We start from the raw sequence: 20,811 nt of genomic DNA, 5'->3' as shown, positions 1-20,811 counted from the left end.
ATCCTAATTATCTTCCAAACCCTCAGCCTGTTTCGTAACATGCTGATCAGAGAGAGAGAAGAGAACAGCGGTTTAATAATGACACTTCAAATGGCGCTGTGGCCGGTTTCCTCAGAAAGCAGCTATCACTAGGCCACTTATTAGCTCTCATTTCTGCTCATCTCCTTGCCCAAAGGACTTGTGGATTAATCTAAATTAGTTAGTTTTCTACGCTTGCGAAGAATGAGGCTGGACATTTCTTTAACTTACCTACGGGTGCATCTTGTCCCCATTTCGCTTTTAAACTTACAAACAGACTATGAAGTCCTCCTAGGCCAGTTACCTAGTACCTTATTTACTGGACATGTATAACATGGTCAGCAAAATAGGTTTACATTCGACTTGAGCCTCATACATAGAATGAAGTTATACAGCCAGTCAGCCACATAGTATCATTGCAGTCAAAGCGAACAACATTTTGCCGGTATTAAAATGCAGTTCTGGGTGACTGATGTGAGATGGGGCATCTTCAAAGACAGAATATGACCTCACCGATTTGGTTCATGAATTATTCCGCCAACCTGACTGCCCCGACTTAAAATTCATTGCTGAGGGTATACGAGTGTTGGCACATTTCATATCAGTTATTGAAATGTTTATTTATGAAAGCGTCTCTATTTCCACCTGCTTCCGATTAGAATACTTTCAGAGGCTCCACGTTTGTCAGATTTCCTTTCTCTCGCATCCTTCACAGTGTTCAAGAAGTGTAAAGCAAATTCTGAAAATGAAATGTCCAGTGGATCACAGAGGCCTTGTCCTCTCAGCTGATACTCTACTCTGATGGAAATATTATGCATGTTTAGTTCCTCCTGGGGTCAGCGAATCAATTACAGGAACCAATGTTCCTGTAATGGCACAGTCTTCCTTTGCAAGGTCAGATATTTATATTTTAGTCATGTTAGCAGACACTCTTATCCAGAGCGACTAACAAGAGCAATTAGGGTTAACTGCCTTGCTCAAGGGCACATCGACAGATTTTTCACCTAGTCTGCTCAGGGATTTGAACGAGCTACCTTTCGGTTACTGGTCCAACGCTCTTAACCGCTAGGCTACATGCCGTCCTGATTCTATACAGTGTCTCCACAGCCTGGAAATCTTTTGCCTTTGTTTTTCCTCCTTTGCATGTGTTGTTAAAAAGGGGCCCACTTACTAGCAGTCTTTCAAGCCTGTGAGAAGAACCATTGGTGCCATAAATAACCATCTTTACCTTAAATACCGTAACCATCTTTATGCATTGCAGCATTTCAAACTTTTGCAAATCTTCTCTGGAGTTTCTGTTTGGTTTTTGAGGCTGCTGGATGATCACAAGCAGTACTGCAACTTTCTCTCTTTGTTCTGGGTCTCAAGCTCAAGCCAATAATAAGTTAGGCTAACGTCAAACTTTTAAGTGAGCCTCCACTTTATAGTGAGCCCAGCTACGGTCTCTCAGTTTTAATTTGAGGTACTCCTTGTATGTGTTTGTCTGTTATCTCCCTCTCTGTGTCCATCTGACTGTCTGTCTGTCTGAATGTCTTCACAGGGATAACGGTGATCGCGCCAGATACAGAGCTCCACGCAACGCTCGTATGTCTGCCCCCTCGCTTGGCAGATTTGTTCCCCGGTGGGTGGCCCTGATTTGATTTAATTTATTGATTAATTTATTGGGAAAAAGATGCACGGAGTACAACCCAAGGGATAACACGTTAAAGCGATTCCACTTGTTTCCAACGTGATCCCTGATGGAACACAATACAAAGAAAACTAACAACAACAACAGCAATCCCAACAATAAAAAAACAGCATCACACAGCATACAATAAATACAGTAAATACATAGCTAAAAAAGAAAAGATACAAGGAAAACAGTAGATCAACTTATCCTAATCTCATCATTTGTCCTCCTGGACTCTGAATAGATTATACTGATTGGCTCTCCATATTCCAATGGATGTTTTTTGGCCAATGATATGAGCAGCCAATGACATAACAGGACTCTGTGTCCCGAGGATTAGTATACAGGAAATGTTTGACATATTCTCAAGTTTGAATTGAATCTGTCTACCCAAAACCAGTGCTGAGCATTAGCACAATCATCAGTTTGGGCACCAATGTAGAGTCAAGTAAGGCTATTATAAAGACGTGCCTGTGCTTTTTAGTCCCCTATTACGCAACAGAGATGGTCTCCAATTTTCTCATGTCATCTTAATTATGGGGTGAGTAAACTCTGTCAGTTGTGTGATTCTATATAACTTGATGCTTCTCTGTTTCTTCAAGGAGGTTCCTACTGCCTGAGTATCTGCCATATGCTGGGATCTTCCACCATGAGAGGGGCCAGCCTGGCCTGGCCACCCATTCCTCCGTCAACAGGGTCCTAGCAGGTAGGCAGAGATATCCCTCGTGTTTTTGTCTCGTGTTTCTGTTTTGGAAACTAGGTTGCTAGCAGAGCTGGCATTCCTATAATATTTCAGATCACGTTGGTGCTTTAGGACCTGGTTGCCCACACAATGTGCCATTTCAGATGGATGAGCAGTTCAGCCACTCATGAGTATTAGTTCCAGCAGCACAGGTAAGTGTTTGCGAAGAGGGCCTCTGCGTAATGACTGCCCTGTGCTCTCCACCCACGCTTTTTGAGCACAATCCACATGCTCCAGTGGTATTGATGTGGACGTTGCAGATAATGAATTCGTCGACGAGAGTGCTTCAGAACCTCTTTCCCCTGCCGCCCACACACTTGCAAACATGCTGAAACGCCCACACCAGCTCCAAAGAGCAAACTTATCAAACTATTTTTTCCCCCACCCCGACATGATTCATGTGTAAAAATGTGAGTTTCTCTGATGTCCCGTCTCAAACATGCTTTGGCATTATTAATGGTTTCTGACTCCACATACCCAAAGGTAGAACACATATTCACAGCTCATGCCAAGCCACTCACCCTTTGCTTTCATTGTCTGACAATGACCGATAGTCACCGCGAGAAATTAGAGGAGAGTGCTGCTGTGGCTGCCCAGTGTTGTTTAGTGTTGTTTGTCATTGTACTGTATCACCGTCATTGTGTGTGTCTTGCCCACTGCTGAAACCTCCTACCAATACCAAATGTTTTACAATTAGTGTTTCCTTTCAATTTGAATGAATAGTTCCTACATTTGTGTGTGTGTTTGTGACGTCTAGTTAATAAACAGAGAAATTACATCCGGTTTTATGCCTATTGAGTCAGGAGAGATGTTCTCCGCCCAGCTCTCCATTTGCTTCCTACGCTGATTACTGTGCCACCTGTGTTGATGATGGTTTGTAATGTTGCTCTTGGAATGCCACAGCAGCGTACGGGTTGTTTGACTTTAAATTACCTTTCACAGCCATTCAGCATAGCTCGTTCATAGATGGCCTAGTCTTCTTTTGTTTTTGTATGCTGTGTAAATGTAGTGAAAATTGAGAACTGGCTTTTTTATATATTCATATTTAAAAATATATATATTTATAATTTTCACCAGCAGAGGACAGTAGTGACCATATACTTGTATATGTAAATGTTTCTTTATGTAAGAGATAGAAATGCAAATCTTGAATCATTCCAAAAATAAATAATGCTGGTGCACATTTATATAACTGGCAGTTATCTTTTTTCAATGAAAGGGTTTTGTCTTTTAGGGGTTCACTGTTCATTTTGGTGATACAAAAAGTGCATTTTAATTTAAACTTGCATTAAGACATGAGGTACAGTGCACATGTCATTCAGAGTTTAAGAGACAGTTGAGCGGCTAAACCGAGTCGAGGCTGTGTCCCTTCTCATCTCGGTGTCCCTTCTCATCTCGGTGTCCCTTCTCATCTCGGTGTCCCTTCTCATCTCGGTGTCCCTTCTCATCTCGGTGTCCCTTCTCATCTCGGTGTCCCTTCTTATCTCGGTGTCCCTTCTTATCTCGGTGTCCCTTCTCATCTCGGTGTCCCTTTTCATCTCGGTGTCCCTTCTCATCTCGGTGTCCCTTCTCATCTCGGTGTCCCTTTTCATCTCGGTGTCCCTTCTCATCTCGGTGTCTGAGCAGAAAGAGAATTTGTAAATGGAGAAGGTGACCTGCGATGACATCTCATTGTCACCCCAGAGGTCAGGAGAGAAGGGAACAGGCAGGGTGATATTATCTGCTCAGTCTCTAACCCTGAGTGAACCCACTGCAATTACCAATCCCAGTGGAGAAGGACAGTAATGGAGTGGACAGAGAGGGTTGCACGTTCAGGCACCACACAAAATGAAAATGATCTGATAGAAACACAGACAATGGTTGTTCAGAATATTTTGCCTCAGTTCCCCACTATTTTCATTGTACCAGGAAATCATACATCATTAATCCATATTTCTATTTAAGGACATTAACTCTACAAGTAGTGTCTACCATCTCCCATCTTTATCCAACTTTCTTACAACATTTTAATTAGCACCATATTTTCGATGCCGGAGACTCATATGATATTAACCATATAACAAAGTAGCAAGTACTGTGTTGTATTGCAATGCATGACTATAGAGAAGTTGCTTTTAGTTCTGTCTATCTCTTGTCCCCCTCTGGGGGTTTTCTCCTTTGACTGGGCTGGTGGCAGATGTGTCAGCCTTTCACCCCTCTGTGCATTGACATGTTGGTTGGGGCATCTGTGAACTGTATATCAGTTCACAGATATGCCAGCAACATCGATATTGCTGGTGCTGATGACACCTTTACATAAAGGCCCTCAGCCGTACAGCTTTTAATGCATAACACACAATACTTCAGGTCTGTACACTTCTATTTCAGTGGCTGCTATTTCAGTGCCTCTGTTTTTTTAGGATCTCTTTCTCTGTTATGTGAAAGTTCTTCCCTTTCGATAAATCCATGGCAAAGTAAGGGTTTCAAGTCAAAACAGAATGTATCATAAACGGAACAGCTCAAAACCATTGATGGCATACAGAGTGTTTTAAATCACATGTAAGCTAATCTTGTTGTGCATTACCCTTTCACTCTGCTTTGTTTTCTATAAAGGGCCATTCCACTTGTGAAGTTGACTAAAAACATGCTGGATTTGTTGTTCCTGTGCAAGGTCCCATTGCTCAGATACTTTGCAATCTCTTCTTTGCTCCCATTTATTAATTAATGGTTCACTTAGCCTATTGTCACCTAATCAGGTCTTTGGTCTGCATGACCCCATCTACTGTTGGTTTGATAGAAAATGATATCAGTTGCTATACGTATTTTGTTATACATAGCCTAATGAAACATTAAGGACATTTTACATCAAAAAGCTTTTATTTTCTTCAGTTTGTCACAGGCCACAGCTTATAGTCCTGTGAAACGTTGTGATATTGTGAGTTTTTGTTTGATGGCCTGTGACCATAATCTACTGGCTGCTCTTATGTTTTATGAAATTAAAAAGCACAATGTCGTCAGCAATAGGGCAGTGGATTTAGCCCAGAACTTGTATTCTCATCATTGAGTAATGTGCACTACATTAACCAGAGGTCAAACCATTGGCATGTGTATGATGCAATATAGAATGGTTTGTGCTTTAAAACATACTGTTTTAATTCAATATTTAGTATCAGTCTCTAAGTGCATGTTCAGATGTGGCAGTGAGAGTATCTGGAGGCATGTTGTATCATTGAGACAGGAAGTCTTAATTCATTAAGGCAGCTAGCGCTAAGACAGTCCGTCGGTCATGTTGGTTCTTTCCCAGAAGCTGAACAGCAAGGGGCCCAATGTTCCTCTTCCCCCACTTGGGCTTTGTCTTGGGACTGCCGCCTAAAAAAAATATGAACTTCAGGGTAATCTCACATGTGCAGCCAAGTGGAGAGAGGATATGCCAGGTGTATTTTATTATGTGGGGCTCCAGCTCTCTGACATACTGTGAAAAGAGGATCTTGTCACTCTCTTGTCACTTTGCCCTGCTTCAGTCCCCTATAACCTCATTCACCTTCGGTCTCTGATAAGTCATTTTCTCTCACTCTGTTCGCCTTCTCTTCACCCCTCTTCTCTCTCCTCCAACCCTCCATTGTTGTCTTTCCAGCGTTCCCTATGTTCTGTTTCTTTTCTGTCCCTCCATCCTAAATCCACCTCTCCTCCAAAGTAAATATTTTGGGCTTAACTCGTATAAGGAGCTACTTCCTTGATGATGTATAGAAGAAAACAATTCCCTCCTTTAAGGTTCACTCTTTGATAAGTCATATAATGTATTATCATGTACCTTGGAGTTTGCAGTAGCAGCTCCCATGCTGCTACTGGGTGTGTCCATCAACCACAGCATCAAACGCCTCCAAGGTACACTACATTTACACAGCTCTCCCCCCCTTCCTAGGCCCGTGGATCAATTAATTCCCGCCACAATTACATTTTTCTAGGAACTTAGTCAGGGTATCAACTTAATGTTGAGAGTTAAAATTGTATAATACACAATGTTCAATTTAGAAATTTGGTTGTGCATCAGCAGGTTTTCTCTTATGTTAGTCACTGACAGTCACTCAATTAGCCCATGCCAGCTACATTTTTTCAGATTGATTAGTAAGTTAGTCTAGCAGCCAGTTATCTAAACTTCTAGTAATAATGGTCAAATTACCGACTGAGGTGGCCCCCATAAATGTTGTTGGTCACTCTCACTCATATCATATTCAAAACTACAAAATCTTATCTCCGCCCCATTTCAAAATGTGTAGAACTGCAGCAAACTTGCTTTAAAACTGCTAATTTTTATTTACATCCAATGGCAAAATGTGTAGAATTGCATGTTTTGCTGTATGGATGTGGGTATGCAGACCCACGAGCCACTGCGGCCCCTCATCGGGAGTGCCAATTTTTTTGGGGGGGGGTGGCCCCCACCCTCATCCTAAATTACCCCTGTTCGAAGTACACCCAGTTGGCTCAGACTCTGTCAAACCAAGATAAATCTGACAGTCATCTCCATGTACTTTGTATTGGGAAAGCTGTTGAATATGCAATGCCTGCACGTTGTTAGCCCTCCAGAAATCTGTGTGTGCTTTGGCTATCCCCCAAAGCCCAATGGAAAACCAAGCCTCAGATAAGTTTCCTGTTGAAATGCATTAGTGAAGAGTAAACCAAACTGTTTAAAGTTTCATATAAAATTTAGTTTTTGTCATTTGCATTTTTCAGATGTATTTGCTCTTCAAAATAACAAAGTCGATTCGTTACTGTAAATGGTTTGAATCAAAGCGTCCCGGCCGGGGTTGCTGAGTCTGTGAGTGGCTGCATTAGAATATCTTAGAGGTTCCTGACTCAGTAATGCAGTAATCTCTCTTTATAGATGGAAGAGCAACAGCCTTTTATCTCCGGTATGGGAGCTCTCTTGGAGGCGTTTGATGCTGTGGTTGATGGACACTCAGACAGAAAAGTGTAGTGGTTTTAGTGTGGGAGAGCCTGCCAACATCATGCCTGTCATTAATAGGTGTAACTGTTGAACCCCCTTTTATAAGAGTGGAGTGGAGTGTCATGGTGTTGAGCAGAGATCTCCAGTGTGGCTGATTGCATCCCCACTCCTGATATTTTCCTCCTCTCTTTGCGTTTCCTGTTTGGGTAACTTTCAGCAGATATAGAAAGAATGACACACATTCTGCTTGCTATGTTGTCTTGTTTCCCATTTAACAATACCATCTTTATTGTATTCCCGTCAATGCTCTTGGGTTTTGCTGAATTTGTCTGTTGGTTGGTTGTGTACATTGAAGTTGTGCAGTGGTTGTCTGATAATGATGTTCCGACTACGATCAGGGAGGGTCATTATGATGACAATGTTAGAATATCTGAATTTTCTGTGATCAGACTGCAGATTGGGCTGTAACTAGCCTAAATGCTGACTGGATACTGACGGCCTGCTGTCTGCTGCTCGGTTGTCACCAATGAATGCTTGTTATGTGCACACCATAGAAAAGTGGACGTTTCCAGCTGTCAGCATTATGCTCAATACATTGGGGATTTAGGCAGTTTCCTGCTTTTGGACTCATTTCTCCATTGCTTGACGGGCAACAGATTTTCCGTTGTGCAGTGTGTCATATCCCAGGAAGTGTACCCAGCTGAATTCTGTGTGCACAGTGCCTGCATTATTACACTAAACACGTAAAGAAGTTGTACCCTCTAAAATAACCCTAAAATATCTGGGATATTATTAGACTGTATCATTCATTCTCAATGTTTCATCAGGATGCAATAAAGCAAGACTTTAGAGCAGGGGTCTTGAACCTTTTCTTGGCCAGGGACTTCCGCACCGGCGACCCAGGGACCCCCATCATATGTTAGCACAAAACAAATGTTCTCGCCTTTTTTTATCAGGTGAATAGCAAGGAGAAGTAATCACCGTTTAAATATTAATAGATTTGGTACATTATTTTATTTTTTTGGACCACATTATATAATTGGAGGAGGAAGTGTAAACTCTAACACAGCCTATTAGATAGAAACGGAACTCCAAACACATTTTCACTAATGGCAGCAGTCAAGAAAGCTTACCAGCAGCCAGAGGCACTTGCCGCGACTGGTACTCGCGAATGCTTTTTTAAAGCCTATGTCAGATACTCCAGTGAGTGTAATTAGCTCCAATGAGTGTAATTTGCTCAATATTAGGAGTTGAAAAAGAAAGTTGACATCATTAGAAATGATATTCTCCTCTTTTCTACTGTAGGTATGTAATTCAAAATGTGTTTATTCTGTTGTTGCTAGCAATATAAATATTTTTATATATTTCTTTCTTTCTTTCTCGGACCCCCTGCAGTACCTATGGGTCCGTGGACTCCCAGTTGAATACCCCTGCTTTAGAGGCTATGGAGTGTTGTGCATGTTGTCTAGGCCCAGCTAGTGGGTAGTGTTGAGCTGTGGCTGTGGAGCCAGTGATGGTGGCTATTACTTGAAGATGTTTCTCCCCCCCTCCTAGATCTTATGATGGACGGACATTTATGGGGATAATTCAGGATGAGCTGAGTCGGGGTCTATGGCAGGAACACACCAGTGCGCCCTCATACTGTTATGGGCTCTTTAAAATGTTGCCTGGAAATTCCCAAAGGATATGCATTTGGATTTTGTAGTACTTTCCTGAGAGCTGTGGCGGACAGCTGACAGCAGCTTTCTCATCACCAAACGATAAAAAAACCTTACCTACTTACTCCATGAAGTATTATTTTATTAAGTAAGTGAGTGCTAAGCGTCATCAGAGGCCCGGTGGGTAGAATAGAGAGTGTCCATTATATTAAGTTATTGTTCAGAGGTAAAGTAACCGTACACGATCCCTTTCGAAAAATTCACCCTACAGAGACGCCATCTCCTCGCTGCTCTTGGAAATGAAAAATGGGTTTAAGGAAGGCGTTGGTAATCACTGCTGTGCTTTAGGCTCACTTCCACTTCTGAGTAAAGCACACTGGCAGTGTGGTGAGTGGCAGATGATCATATTTTTCTAGTAGATGAATGGTTTGTTGATTTGCAAAACACAAGTAATGCTGGCTCAGTCAAACCTTTCCTTGGCGGCATCCCACAAAATTAAGAACGCTCAAGCAGTTCTCTAAAAGCTACACCTCATCTGCCAAAAAGTTATTCCCTGTCCAGTTATTATAGCCTCTGCATAATTCATTCATCTTTCTGCTGTTTATGGTACCTTCAAAATGTGTGCTTGGACGAGCCCGAAAGCAGATCTCTCTGCAGGCTGTGCTACATTCCACCTAAAGGCCAGTTACAGCCTCTATGGACTTTCAGAGCATGAAAAATGGGTATAGACCTAATAGTTTGTAATGGTGCTACTCTTTTAGACACGTTCACACACACTGACTCAAAATCATGCACACACATGCTTTGCAATACTCTGCAGATCTAAACCACATTGGGCTAGTTTTGACTATTTTAACATCGGAAGGTATGTGGTTGAAGTTAGACGTGATTGACTTTCTACTGGCAAAATGTAAACAATTTAAACTGTCAGAACACAGACTGATTGTAAGTCTTATTCAATTTCTATAATGCCCCCTCTTGTTGCATTCCTTACATTATTTCATAGTGTGGCAAATGAGATCAGCATTGCTCTTGTACTAGGGCTGCCATGAATATTCCCTTTTTTTTTTTTTTTTCTTTTTTTAGTATTTCAATTCTGTTATCAGCCTTAAACATTATGTAAATTGATTTTATATTCAACAAATCATCTTGGCCATTACCACTGCCTTGTTGATTTTCTCCTCTCTACATTTCATCAGTCTATGCCTCAATGCACTGTTGATGTAACCACAGCAACCAAATCCACTGTGATTTCATGTAACTTTGATAAGATGGTGATTACTCCCTACTCTGCTATTGGGCAGTTGTCACACCTCAAACTACACTGCTCCAAAAAATAAAGGGAACACTAAAATAACACATCCTAGATCTGAATGAATGAAATAATCTTATTAAATACTTTTTTCTTTACATAGTTGAATGTGCTGACAACAAAATCACACAAAAATTATCAATGGAAATCAAATGTATCAACCCATGGAGGTCTGGATTTGTGGAAAACCACACTACAGGCTGATCCAACTTTGATGTAATGTCCTTAAAACAAGTCAAAATGAGGCTCAGTAGTGTGTGTGGCCTCCACGTGCCTGTATGACCTCCCTACAATGCCTGGGCATGCTCCTGATGAGGTGGCGGATGGACTTCTGAGGGATCTCCTCCCAGACCTGGACTAAAGCATCCGCCAACTCCTGGACAGTCTGTGGTGCAACGTGGCGTTGGTGGATGGAGCGAGACATGATGTCCCAGATGAGCTCAATTGGATTCAGGTCTGGGAAACGGGCGGGCCAGTCCATAGCATCAATGCCTTCCTCTTGCAGGAACTGCTGACACACTCCAGCCACATGAGGTCTAGCATTGTCTTGCATTAGGAGGAACCCAGGGCCAACCGCACCAGCATATGGTCTCACAAGGGGTCTGAGGATCTCATCTCGGTACCTAATGGCAGTCAGGCTACCTCTGGCGAGCACATGGAGGGCTGTGCGGCACCCCAAAGAAATGCCACCCCACACCATGACTGACCCACTGCCAAACCGGTCATGCTGGAGGATGTTGCAGGCAGCAGAACGTTCTCCACGGCGTCTCCAGACTCTGTCACGTCTGTCACAGTGTGAACTCAGTGTGAACCTGCTTTCATCTGTGAAGAGCACAGGGCGCCAGTGGCGAATTTGCCAATCTTGGTGTTCTCTGGCAAATGCCAAACGTCCTGCACGGTGTTGGGCTGTAAGCACAACCCCCACCTGTGGACGTCGGGCCCTCATACCACCCTCATGGAGTCTGTTTCTGACCGTTTGAGCAGACACATGCACATTTGTGGCCTGCTGGAGGTCATTTTGCAGGGCTCTGGCAGTGCTCCTCCTGCTCCTCCTTGCACAAAGGCGGAGGTAGCAGTCCTGCTGCTGGGTTGTTGCCCTCCTACAGCCTCCTCCACGTCTCCTGATGTACTGGCCTGTCTCCTGGTAGCGCCTCCATGCTCTGGACACTACGCTGACAGACACAGCAAACCTTCTTGCTACAGCTCGCATTGATGTGCCATCCTGGATGAGCTGCACTACCTGAGCCACTTGTGTGGGTTGTAGACTCCGTCTCATGCTACCACTAGAGTGAAAGCACCGCCAGCATTCAAAAGTGACCAAAACATCAGCCAGGAAGCATAGGAACTGAGAAGTGGTCTGTGGTCACCACCTGCAAAACCAGTCCTTTATTGGGGGTGTCTTGCTAATTGCCTATAATTTCCACCTGTTGTCTATTCCATTTGCACAACAGCATGTGAAATGTATTGTCAATCAGTGTTGCTTCCTAAGTGGACAGTTTGATTTCACAGAAGTGTGATTGACTTGGAGTTACATTGTGTTGTTTAAGTGTTCCCTTTATTTTTTTGAGCAGTGTATATAGCTCCACTTTACATGCTGCTGCAGCACTGCATTATATTTTTTATGTGTTAGTGGACCCACTGTGAGTTAGTTTATTTTCATGTATTCTAAGCGCTGCATCCCATTTCTCTGCCTTCTGTTGAACAGATGCATTCACACTGGGTAGCTTGAAGCACCTACTGAACATTTGTAACTCAGCCATAAACAGACACCACTAGCTGTATCCTGACAAAGAAAGCCATAAGCATCTAGCAAGCAAGCTTGCTGGAGAAATGTCATTTTTCATGTACAGAACAAGATGTGCAGTAGAGGTTATCTGGTTTATGGGAGGTCAACCCATGTGGGGATATGAGTGGCCAGGAAGGGGCCATTATTCAGATGTTTCAGACCTCCCTATGTGAACCAAATACCAGCAGTAGCAGCCATTCCGACCACAACTGGTATAGAATGGCTGTGGGGGAAAAGCAACAAGGGTCTTTCTCTGAGACTTGTGCCTCCCCATCCCTTTTAAAGTGCAACCAATCCCAGCAGAGCAATTCTTAAGTGATGTTGGAAAATGACTGTCCTTATTCTGACTAGTCTGATCTTACTCTGCTAATAGAGCAGAATAAAGAATTTGTGTGTTTTCAAATATGCATTCATGTACTAGTTTTAACCTTATCCGATGATGGTGTGAAAATGGTTGAGGCGCCTGAGTGGCCTAAGGCACTGCATCGCAGTGCTAGCTGTGCCACTAGAGATCCTGGTTCGAATCCAGGCTCTGTCGCAGCCGGCCGCGACTGGGAGACTCATGGGCGGCGCACAATTGGCCTAGCGTTGTCCAGGGTAGGGGAGGGAATGGCCGGCAGGGATGTAGCTCAGTTGATAGAGCATGGCGTTTGCAACGCCAGGGTTGTGGGTTCGATTCCCACGGGGGACCAGTTTTTAAAAAAAAAGACTACAAAAAAAAAAAAGACTAAAAAATATATATATGTATTCACTAACTGTAAGTCGCTCTGGATAAGAGCGTCTGCTAAATGACTAAAATGTAAAATGTAAAATGTAACAGCCTGGACCAACTGCTCTTAGTTATTGACTGGCTAACTATGGGGCTAGTCTAGAGACTGTAGTTTGTAATGTTTGCCGGGTATGATTCTGAGAAGCGTGATTTTCCAAAGAATTTCTAAACCCTGAAAATATTCGAAATGTTTCACTTATTGAGCGCTGTCTGCTTTCAAATGTTACATTCCTCATAAAACATGTAAGTGGTGGTCGATCATGCACTTTGTATTTCTGGTGTATAGGCCTAGTACATGTGAAATCCACTCTTTAAAGATCTACAGCCCTTCCACTCTGTTTCAGTCAGTCAAGTGCAGCCAGCGCACTACAGATGGTATCTTTTAGTTATAGCTCCCCTCTTCCTCGGAGAATAGGTAATTCACTCTTTATTTTCCTCAATCTAGCAATCATCCGTCGTAGATAAGATCATTCTGCCATGAGGTTTTTGGGCATTGCAGACAGTGATGAATGGAAATACTGTGAGACGATGGCTAATTTGATTTTTATTCAAAACTAAATGGGGTGAATGGGGCATAAGGGCACATAACTTCCCAGATTAAACATAATCAAATGAAATTTGCATTGGGCCCTTTAAATGGGTAGGTTTTTCATTTAAAAGTCATTTATTTTCATTGCTGATGGTTTGCCTACATATGCAGCTGACTATGTACTAAAGCCTGCATGAGTTTACCCCCCCCCCCCACCCAACATGTGTCATGATGGGTCTGTCAGAAATGAATGCAACACTCTTCAAGTGCCCCTCTACATGTAATTTGCTCACAAAAAAAAGGAACTGAAGTCATAAATAATGTTCTCTTAATTACTTAACTAAGAGGAGGGAGCAGACAGCGTACCATATGTGAAGTCCATCATAGTTCTGTATGGTTGCATTGTTGGTAGCTCAGTTGGTAGAGCATGGCGCTTGCAACGCCAGGGTTGTGGGTTCGTTTCCCACGGGGGGCCAGTATGAAAATGTATGCACTCACTAACTGTAAGTTGCTCTGGATAAGAGCGTCTGCTAAATGACTAAAATGTAAATGTAAATTGTTGACCACATACCATAGAGGCAAATTGCAACTGTGTGTATGTACAAAATGTTAACATTTAAGCTAACCAATCTAAATTTGCCACGTTACAAAGAGGGTTATTCTTTTTAACTTTCCCGAAAATGTAGCAGTTGCTCAGCAAACTTGATGTATTCCTGTAAGAAGGAAAAGTGCAGCCTTGAAAGAGGTTTAGCCATTACCATGGTGCAGCAGATAAAAACATTAAGCACTTAATCCCTCACACTGCAGTTTCTGTAAAATGTTGATAAAATTGTGTCATGTAAGCGTAGCTAATTATATGGCAAACTCAATCGGTTTTTAATCTATTTTGCATTTTAAACACCTTGAAAGTAGATGAAACACTCAGTATAAACAGCCATTGTCTCTTGTCTTTATCATAGTTTATTTGCAGTCAAGTCAGTACAACAACTTGTTTTTGTCTCACAAGCCTGAGGTATTTATCTCCATTTCAAATTAACTGTGAAAATGATTGCAGTTGCAGTGTCCTAGACTCCGACTTGGGGAGTGACATGGACACATACTGTCACAGATAGAAAATGTGTCATAAGTGTGTGTGATGACTTGGGGCGTTTACTGTAGTAGAAGGGCAGTTACTATTGATGTTGCTGCCTCTGGGGCAGTTACTACACACATTTACTATGTACTGACTGATGGAAGTTTGTTCTGACATCAAATCAGAACCAGGAAATTCATTTGTATTTATGATTTAGGCCTATACCTCATTATTCATTAGGACCTTGCAATTGGTGATGTTGCAGTATTATTAATGCATTTATTTTCATACATTTTACAGACTTTTAGAGCAGTTCTTTGCCTCTTCGGTTTAGACATTCTTATGAGTAATATGTGTACTAGATGGCCCTATTTGGTATAACGGCATACAGACGCCAGTACCCACTGGATGGCTATTAAATGGTTTTAGTGTACTATAGTTTTTTACCAGTACCTTTTTGATTTGCCATTAGTCCTACACTGACATAAGTGCACCTGGTCAGGATTCCATTATCAGTAACGTTAATGTACATCCTATTAACATAACACTCCAGGAAATCAAAACTGGTGGTTTGATCATGAGCGAGCGTCAACATAATTGACTTTTTTTTTCAAAGCATGTAGTCTTCTGGTTGACAGTATGTTGTTTACTGAGAATAATGACTGGGCAACCTGGGACTGGACCGCTGCTGTTTTCCCTCATGTTGGATGACCGCTCAACAAAGGCTTGACTGAATTACAAAACTGTAAAATAGAAAACACTTTTTTCCATGACCTATATAGATATGATAGGAATGAAGTGACTCGTACAGTTTTTTTTTGTTTTAGTTTTTGCTCAGTGAGATAAAGCTACATGACATTCTCTGTTTTCTTCTCCTAGGTGCGGTTATTGGCGACGGTCAGTCAGCTGTGGCCAGTAACATCGCCAACACCACCTACCGCCTCCAGTGGTGGGACTTCACCAAGTTCGACCTACCTGAAATCAGCAACTGTGAGTGGACCAACATTGTTGAAGTTGTGAATTGGTTGGTATGGCGATTTGTTGGCTTGGAACAAGAAACTTAGGCCTACTCATAAAGATCTGTCCTACCTTTCTCTCCATCTTTCATTCCTCTAATGTGGGAATTGTTTAAGATCCAAGCCCAGCACTGACTGCTATTCTATAATGCCTTCTCTCTCTCTGTCTTGCCCGCCGCTAGTCTTTAATGGTCCGGTTCATTTCACAGTACTCACCCTGCAGGACCATGCTGAGTGCATTCTACTTTTGTCCCGTACCTAAGGGTATGGGAGATTCAGTGGCTCTGTTTATCATCAGGCTCACATAGTGTCCTGGTCTGGTTATTACTCTGCTTCAGGCCAGGTTATTCCCGACTTCAGGTCACAGGACAGAGAGCAAAGCCCTGCTGCTTAGAGCACCACCTCTAAATATAAAACACAGTTATTCTGCTCTAATGCATTCAGTGCCCAACCAAGCACTTTTTCTGGGTTTAGTTTTCTTTAAACATACTGTGTTTTGAGGGTTTTGTTGACAAACTGATATTTTTAAAGGTTGTTATGTAACAGTGTCTATTTTAAGTACTTGTATTTGCAGGGGCCAGCGGCAGTTACTGTAGTGTACTCCTAGTGGTTCAATGCATCATTACAACCATTACCTACAATAGACATTGGGGAAGGACATTATCCTCAAACTACGCCATGGCTTTTATAGAGGATTTCACTTTTAATTCACCTCTGTACGTACCCGAAGGTCAGTAACTTTTTAGTTTTGGGTCCCCATGCTAATTGTCCAAACTTGGGCAATGTTAAAATATTGTTAATTTGGGGGTAATCAAATAAGAATCCTAGAAACAAGAAGCTCATCCCAGAATATAGGAAGCAGAAGCCTATAGTATTCCCTAGACCAGGGATCATCTACTAAATTCAGCCGTGGGATGATTATTGTCTTGAGCGGATAGTCATGGGGCCGGAACATAATTATAAATAATTTGTAGACTGCAAATTGACCGCAAGAAGCCCAAACAGATATAATATTTGACTTTGCTATAATTTTAAACCTTGCTTACACAGTCACATATACAGTGGCTTCAGAAAGTATTCATACGCCTTCACTTATTCCCAGTTTTGTTGTGTTACAGCCTGAATTAAAAATGGATTAAATATATATTTTTATCATCCATCTACAGACAATACCCCATAATGACAAAGTGAAACATTTGCAAATGTTTTGAAAATGCAATACAGAAATATCAAATTCAATACAGTAAGTATTCACACCACTGAGACAATGCTTTGTAGAAGCACCTTTTGGCAGCGATTACAGCTGTGAGTTTTTCTGGTTAAGTCTCTAAGAGCTTTCCACACCTGGATTGTGCAACGTTTGCCCATGTAGTATTTTCAAAAATTTTCAAGCAAATTGGTTATTGATCTTGGCTAGACAACCATTTTCAGGTCTTGCCATAGATTTACAAGTAGATTTTAAGTCAAAACAGTAACTAGGCCATTCAGGAACATTCACTGTCTTCTTGGTAAGCAACTCCAGTGTAGATTTGGCCTTGTGTTTTAGGTTATTGTCCTGCTGAAAGGTGAATTCATATCCCAGTGTCTGGTGGAAAGCAGACTGAACCAGGTTTTCGTTTAGGATTTTGCCTGTGCTTAGCTCCATTCCATTTCTTTTTTATCCTGAAAAACTCCCCAGTCCTTAACGATGACAAGCATACCCATAACATGATGCTTGGTACTTAGTAATGTGTTGTGTTGGATTTGCCCCAAACATAACACTTCACAAAAAGTTAATTGCTTTGCCACATTTTTTACGGTATTACTTTAGTGCCTTGTTGCAAACAGGATGCATGTTTTGGAATATTTTTATTCTGCACAGGCTTCCTTCTTTTCACTCTGTCAATTAGGTTAGTATTGTGCAGTAACTACAATGTTGTTGATCCATCCTCAGTTTTCTCCTATCACAGCCATTAAACTCTGTAACTGTTTTAAAGTCACCATTGGCCTCATGGTGAAATTCCTGAGCGGTTTCCTTCCTCTCTGGCAACTGAGTTAGGAAGGACACCTGTATATTTATAGTGACTGGGTGTATTGATACACCATCCAAAGTGTAAACAATAACCACCATGCTCAAAGGGATATTCAATGTCTGCAATTATTTTATTTTTTTACCCATTTACCAATAGGTGCCCTTCTTTGCGAGGCATTGGAAAAGCTCCCTTGTCTTTGTGGTTGAATCTGTGTTTGAAATGCACTGCTCGACTAGGGGGCCTTACAGATAATTGTATGTGTGGGGTACAGAGATGAGGTAGTCATTCAAAAATCATGTTAAACACTATTATTGCACACACAGTCCTTGCAAATACTTATTTACTCAAGACATTTCAGCTTTTCATTTTACATTTTGAAATTTTTTGAAAAACATCATTCCACTTTGATATTATGGGGTATTGTGTGAAGGCCAGTGACAAAACATCTCAATTTAATACATTTTGAATTCAAGCTGTAACACAACAAAATGTGGAAAAAGTAAAGGGGTGTGAATACTTTCTGAAGGCACTGTATCTCTATTATGTGTGGGAATACTTTGGAACAGATTTCCTAAATTAAAATCACTTGGAGCTGATTTTCTGGTGTTTTTAGTTTTTTTAATGTCCAACAATAAAAAATAAAAAAATATGTATATATTATTTTGCTCAGAAAACTTGGGGGACCAAATAAAATCACCCGCAGGCCACCAGTTGGGAACCCTGCCCAACAATGTACCTCAGGTTGGTGAGGTGACTCACCCACTCCCAGCAACGTGATTTTAGCTCCACTGTGTGGGTTTGTATGGCGATATTGGATGGCTCGCAACTCTCGTCTCCATTTACCAATGATTTGAATTGACAAAGTAAACAGTTTTGGTTTCTATGCTAGTTAATCAATATCTGGCGTTTTTTGTTAGAGTATTTTGAGCCTGCAAAGCCTGTTATTGAGTCTTTATATGGATGATTCATCAGTGTTTAGTAGTCACATGTACAGGGTTGCAGGAGTGATTGCAGGGTACAGTGAAAATCTTAGGATCCGAGCTCCCAACATGCAGGACTAAGTGAAATAAAATAATGAAATAGTAATAAAAAAAATAATAATAATATGAATAGAAAATAGCACTATAATAGCATTCGGAAAGTATTCTGACCCCTTGACTTTTTCCACGTTTTGTTACGTTACAGCGCTATTCTAAAATTAATTAAATTGTTTTTTCCCCCTTAATCGACACACTTCCCCATTATGACAAAGCAAAAACAGGTCTAGAATTCTTTGCAAATGTATCACCTGAGCTCAATTTAGAGTCTCATAGCAAAAGGTCTGAATACTTATGTAAATAAGGTATTTTTTATTTTATTTTAAATGTGCTAAGATTTCTAATAACCTGTTTTTGCTTTGTCATTATGGGGTATTGTGTGTAGATTGATGAGGGGAAAAAATGTAATCCATTTTAGTATAAGGCTGTAACGTAACAAAATGTGGAAAAAGTCAAGGTGTCTGAATACTTGGATGTCCATAGGGGGAGTGGGGAGGATGTCCATAGGGGGAGTAGCAGGGGTGAGGGGGGAGCAGGTAGCTGGCTAGTGCTGTCTTCTGCAGCCTGATGGTCTGAGGGTAGAAACTATTGGCCAGTCTTTCAGTTTATACCATGATACTCCTGTACTGCCTGCGTCTGAGTGACTGAAGTGGGGAGAACAGGTCATGGCTTAGGTGGCTGGGGTCCCTGATTATCTTATTGTCCTTCCTGTGACACCTGGTGTTGTAGGTGTCCTGTAGGGCAGGCACTGTGCACCCAATGGTGCTTTCGTCTGCACATATCACCCTCTGAAGAGCCTTGCGGTCCGCGGTGGTGGAGTTGCCGAACCAGGCTGTGATGCAGCCCGACAGTATGCTCTCGATGGTGCTCCTGTAGAACACTGTGAGGGACCTCGGGGACAGGCCAAACTTTTCCAATATCCTGAGGTTGAAGAGTCACTGTCGTGCCTTTACTACGGTGTCCGTTTGGTTAGACCATTTCAGCTTCTCTGAGATGTGTACTCCGAGAAATGTTGAAGTTGTTGACCGTCTCCACGGCAGCCCCATTGATGAGGATGGGGGCGTGTCCAGCCTGGGTCCTCCTGAAGTCCACAGTCAGTTCCTTTGTTTTGCTGGTGTTGAGGGAGAGGTTGTTTCACATGGCACCACGTTGTCAGAGTGCCTACCTCCTCCCTGTAGGCTGTCTCATCGTTGTTGGTAATCAGGCCTACTACTGTCAGCGAACTTGATGATGGAGTTGAAACTGTGTGAGGCAACACAGTGGTGGGTATACAGGGAGTACAGGAGGGGACTGAGGATTCACCCTTGTGGGGCCCCCGTGTTGAGAATCAGTGTCGAGGAGGTGATGTTGTCTACCTTCACCACCTGGGGGCGGCCCGTCAGGAAGTCCAGGACCCAGTTGCACAGGGAGGAGTTCAGACCCAGGGCCGTGAGCCATGTAATGAGCGTATATGGCACTATGGTATTGACATCTGATCTGAAAAGTTATTTTTAATACTGATGTGTTATAGAACTCGAGCAGGGATGCCCTGAACTGAAGTCAATAGTTAAAACGTGTAAAATTAAAACAATATTGAATTCATCTGACCTATGCATTTTCTAACAATAACTCAACACCTATATTATGGAAAAAATACAAGGTCAATCACTGGAATGAATGTAAATAATTTAAAAGCAATAATGATAACTTTGCCTCCTGATAAGAACTTCATTTCAGAACGCAAGCACAGCAGATGTTCCCGGTTCCTCTTCTCTGTGAGCGTAAGTTGTGAACTCAGTGTGATGTGTATGGCTCTCCACTAAGCTCCACAGACAGACTGGGCTATGGGCCCACTCTGAAATGCTGCTCATATATAATTGATGTGGGTGGTGCCTTTAACAATGAACTGTAACAGCTGTTTGGGAAAGAGGAAGAGATGCGTTAACCGGTGTGTGTGTGTGTGTGGAGCTTCTCAGCAATGATTAAAAGCAGAGGGTCTGAAATACAATCGCAGTCAATGCAAATTACCTAGACCCCATCTTGATCTAGAAGTTCATGCCAAATGCAGACTGGCTGATATGCTAATGAATATTCAGCGAGACATATTGCAAAGAAAAAGTTGTGCAATTACCAACAGTGTGGGATGTTGAAATTTGAATTCCTTGATATTAGAGTTAAGTTGAACATCAGTGTGTGCGTTGCTGCATAATTGAGTCCCTATCCTGAATCTTTATCTTCTAGAGCCGACAATAGGTTGGTTTTAAAAAAGTGCTTAGGTAGGCTAT

General features: G+C 42.0%; 1 protein-coding gene across 6 annotated transcripts in view; it reads left to right on the top strand.

The window, feature by feature from the left end:
• LOC123481595 (activating molecule in BECN1-regulated autophagy protein 1-like) overlaps window positions 1–20,811 on the top strand; it is an 82,325-nt gene that overhangs the window by 17,689 nt on the left and 43,825 nt on the right. For all 6 annotated transcript variants that reach the window (XM_045206133.1, XM_045206131.1, XM_045206132.1 and 3 more), the window contains 3 exons: window positions 1,559–1,639; window positions 2,293–2,396; window positions 15,362–15,472. In XM_045206133.1, coding sequence (XP_045062068.1) covers window positions 1,559–1,639; window positions 2,293–2,396; window positions 15,362–15,472 — 296 coding nt within the window. The remainder of the gene's footprint in view (window positions 1–1,558; window positions 1,640–2,292; window positions 2,397–15,361; window positions 15,473–20,811) is intronic.

The sequence above is a fragment of the Coregonus clupeaformis genome, chromosome 21, assembly GCF_020615455.1.
Source record: "Coregonus clupeaformis isolate EN_2021a chromosome 21, ASM2061545v1, whole genome shotgun sequence".
Lineage (NCBI taxonomy): Eukaryota > Metazoa > Chordata > Actinopteri > Salmoniformes > Salmonidae > Coregonus > Coregonus clupeaformis.
This window is presented reverse-complemented; position numbering and strand designations above follow the sequence as displayed.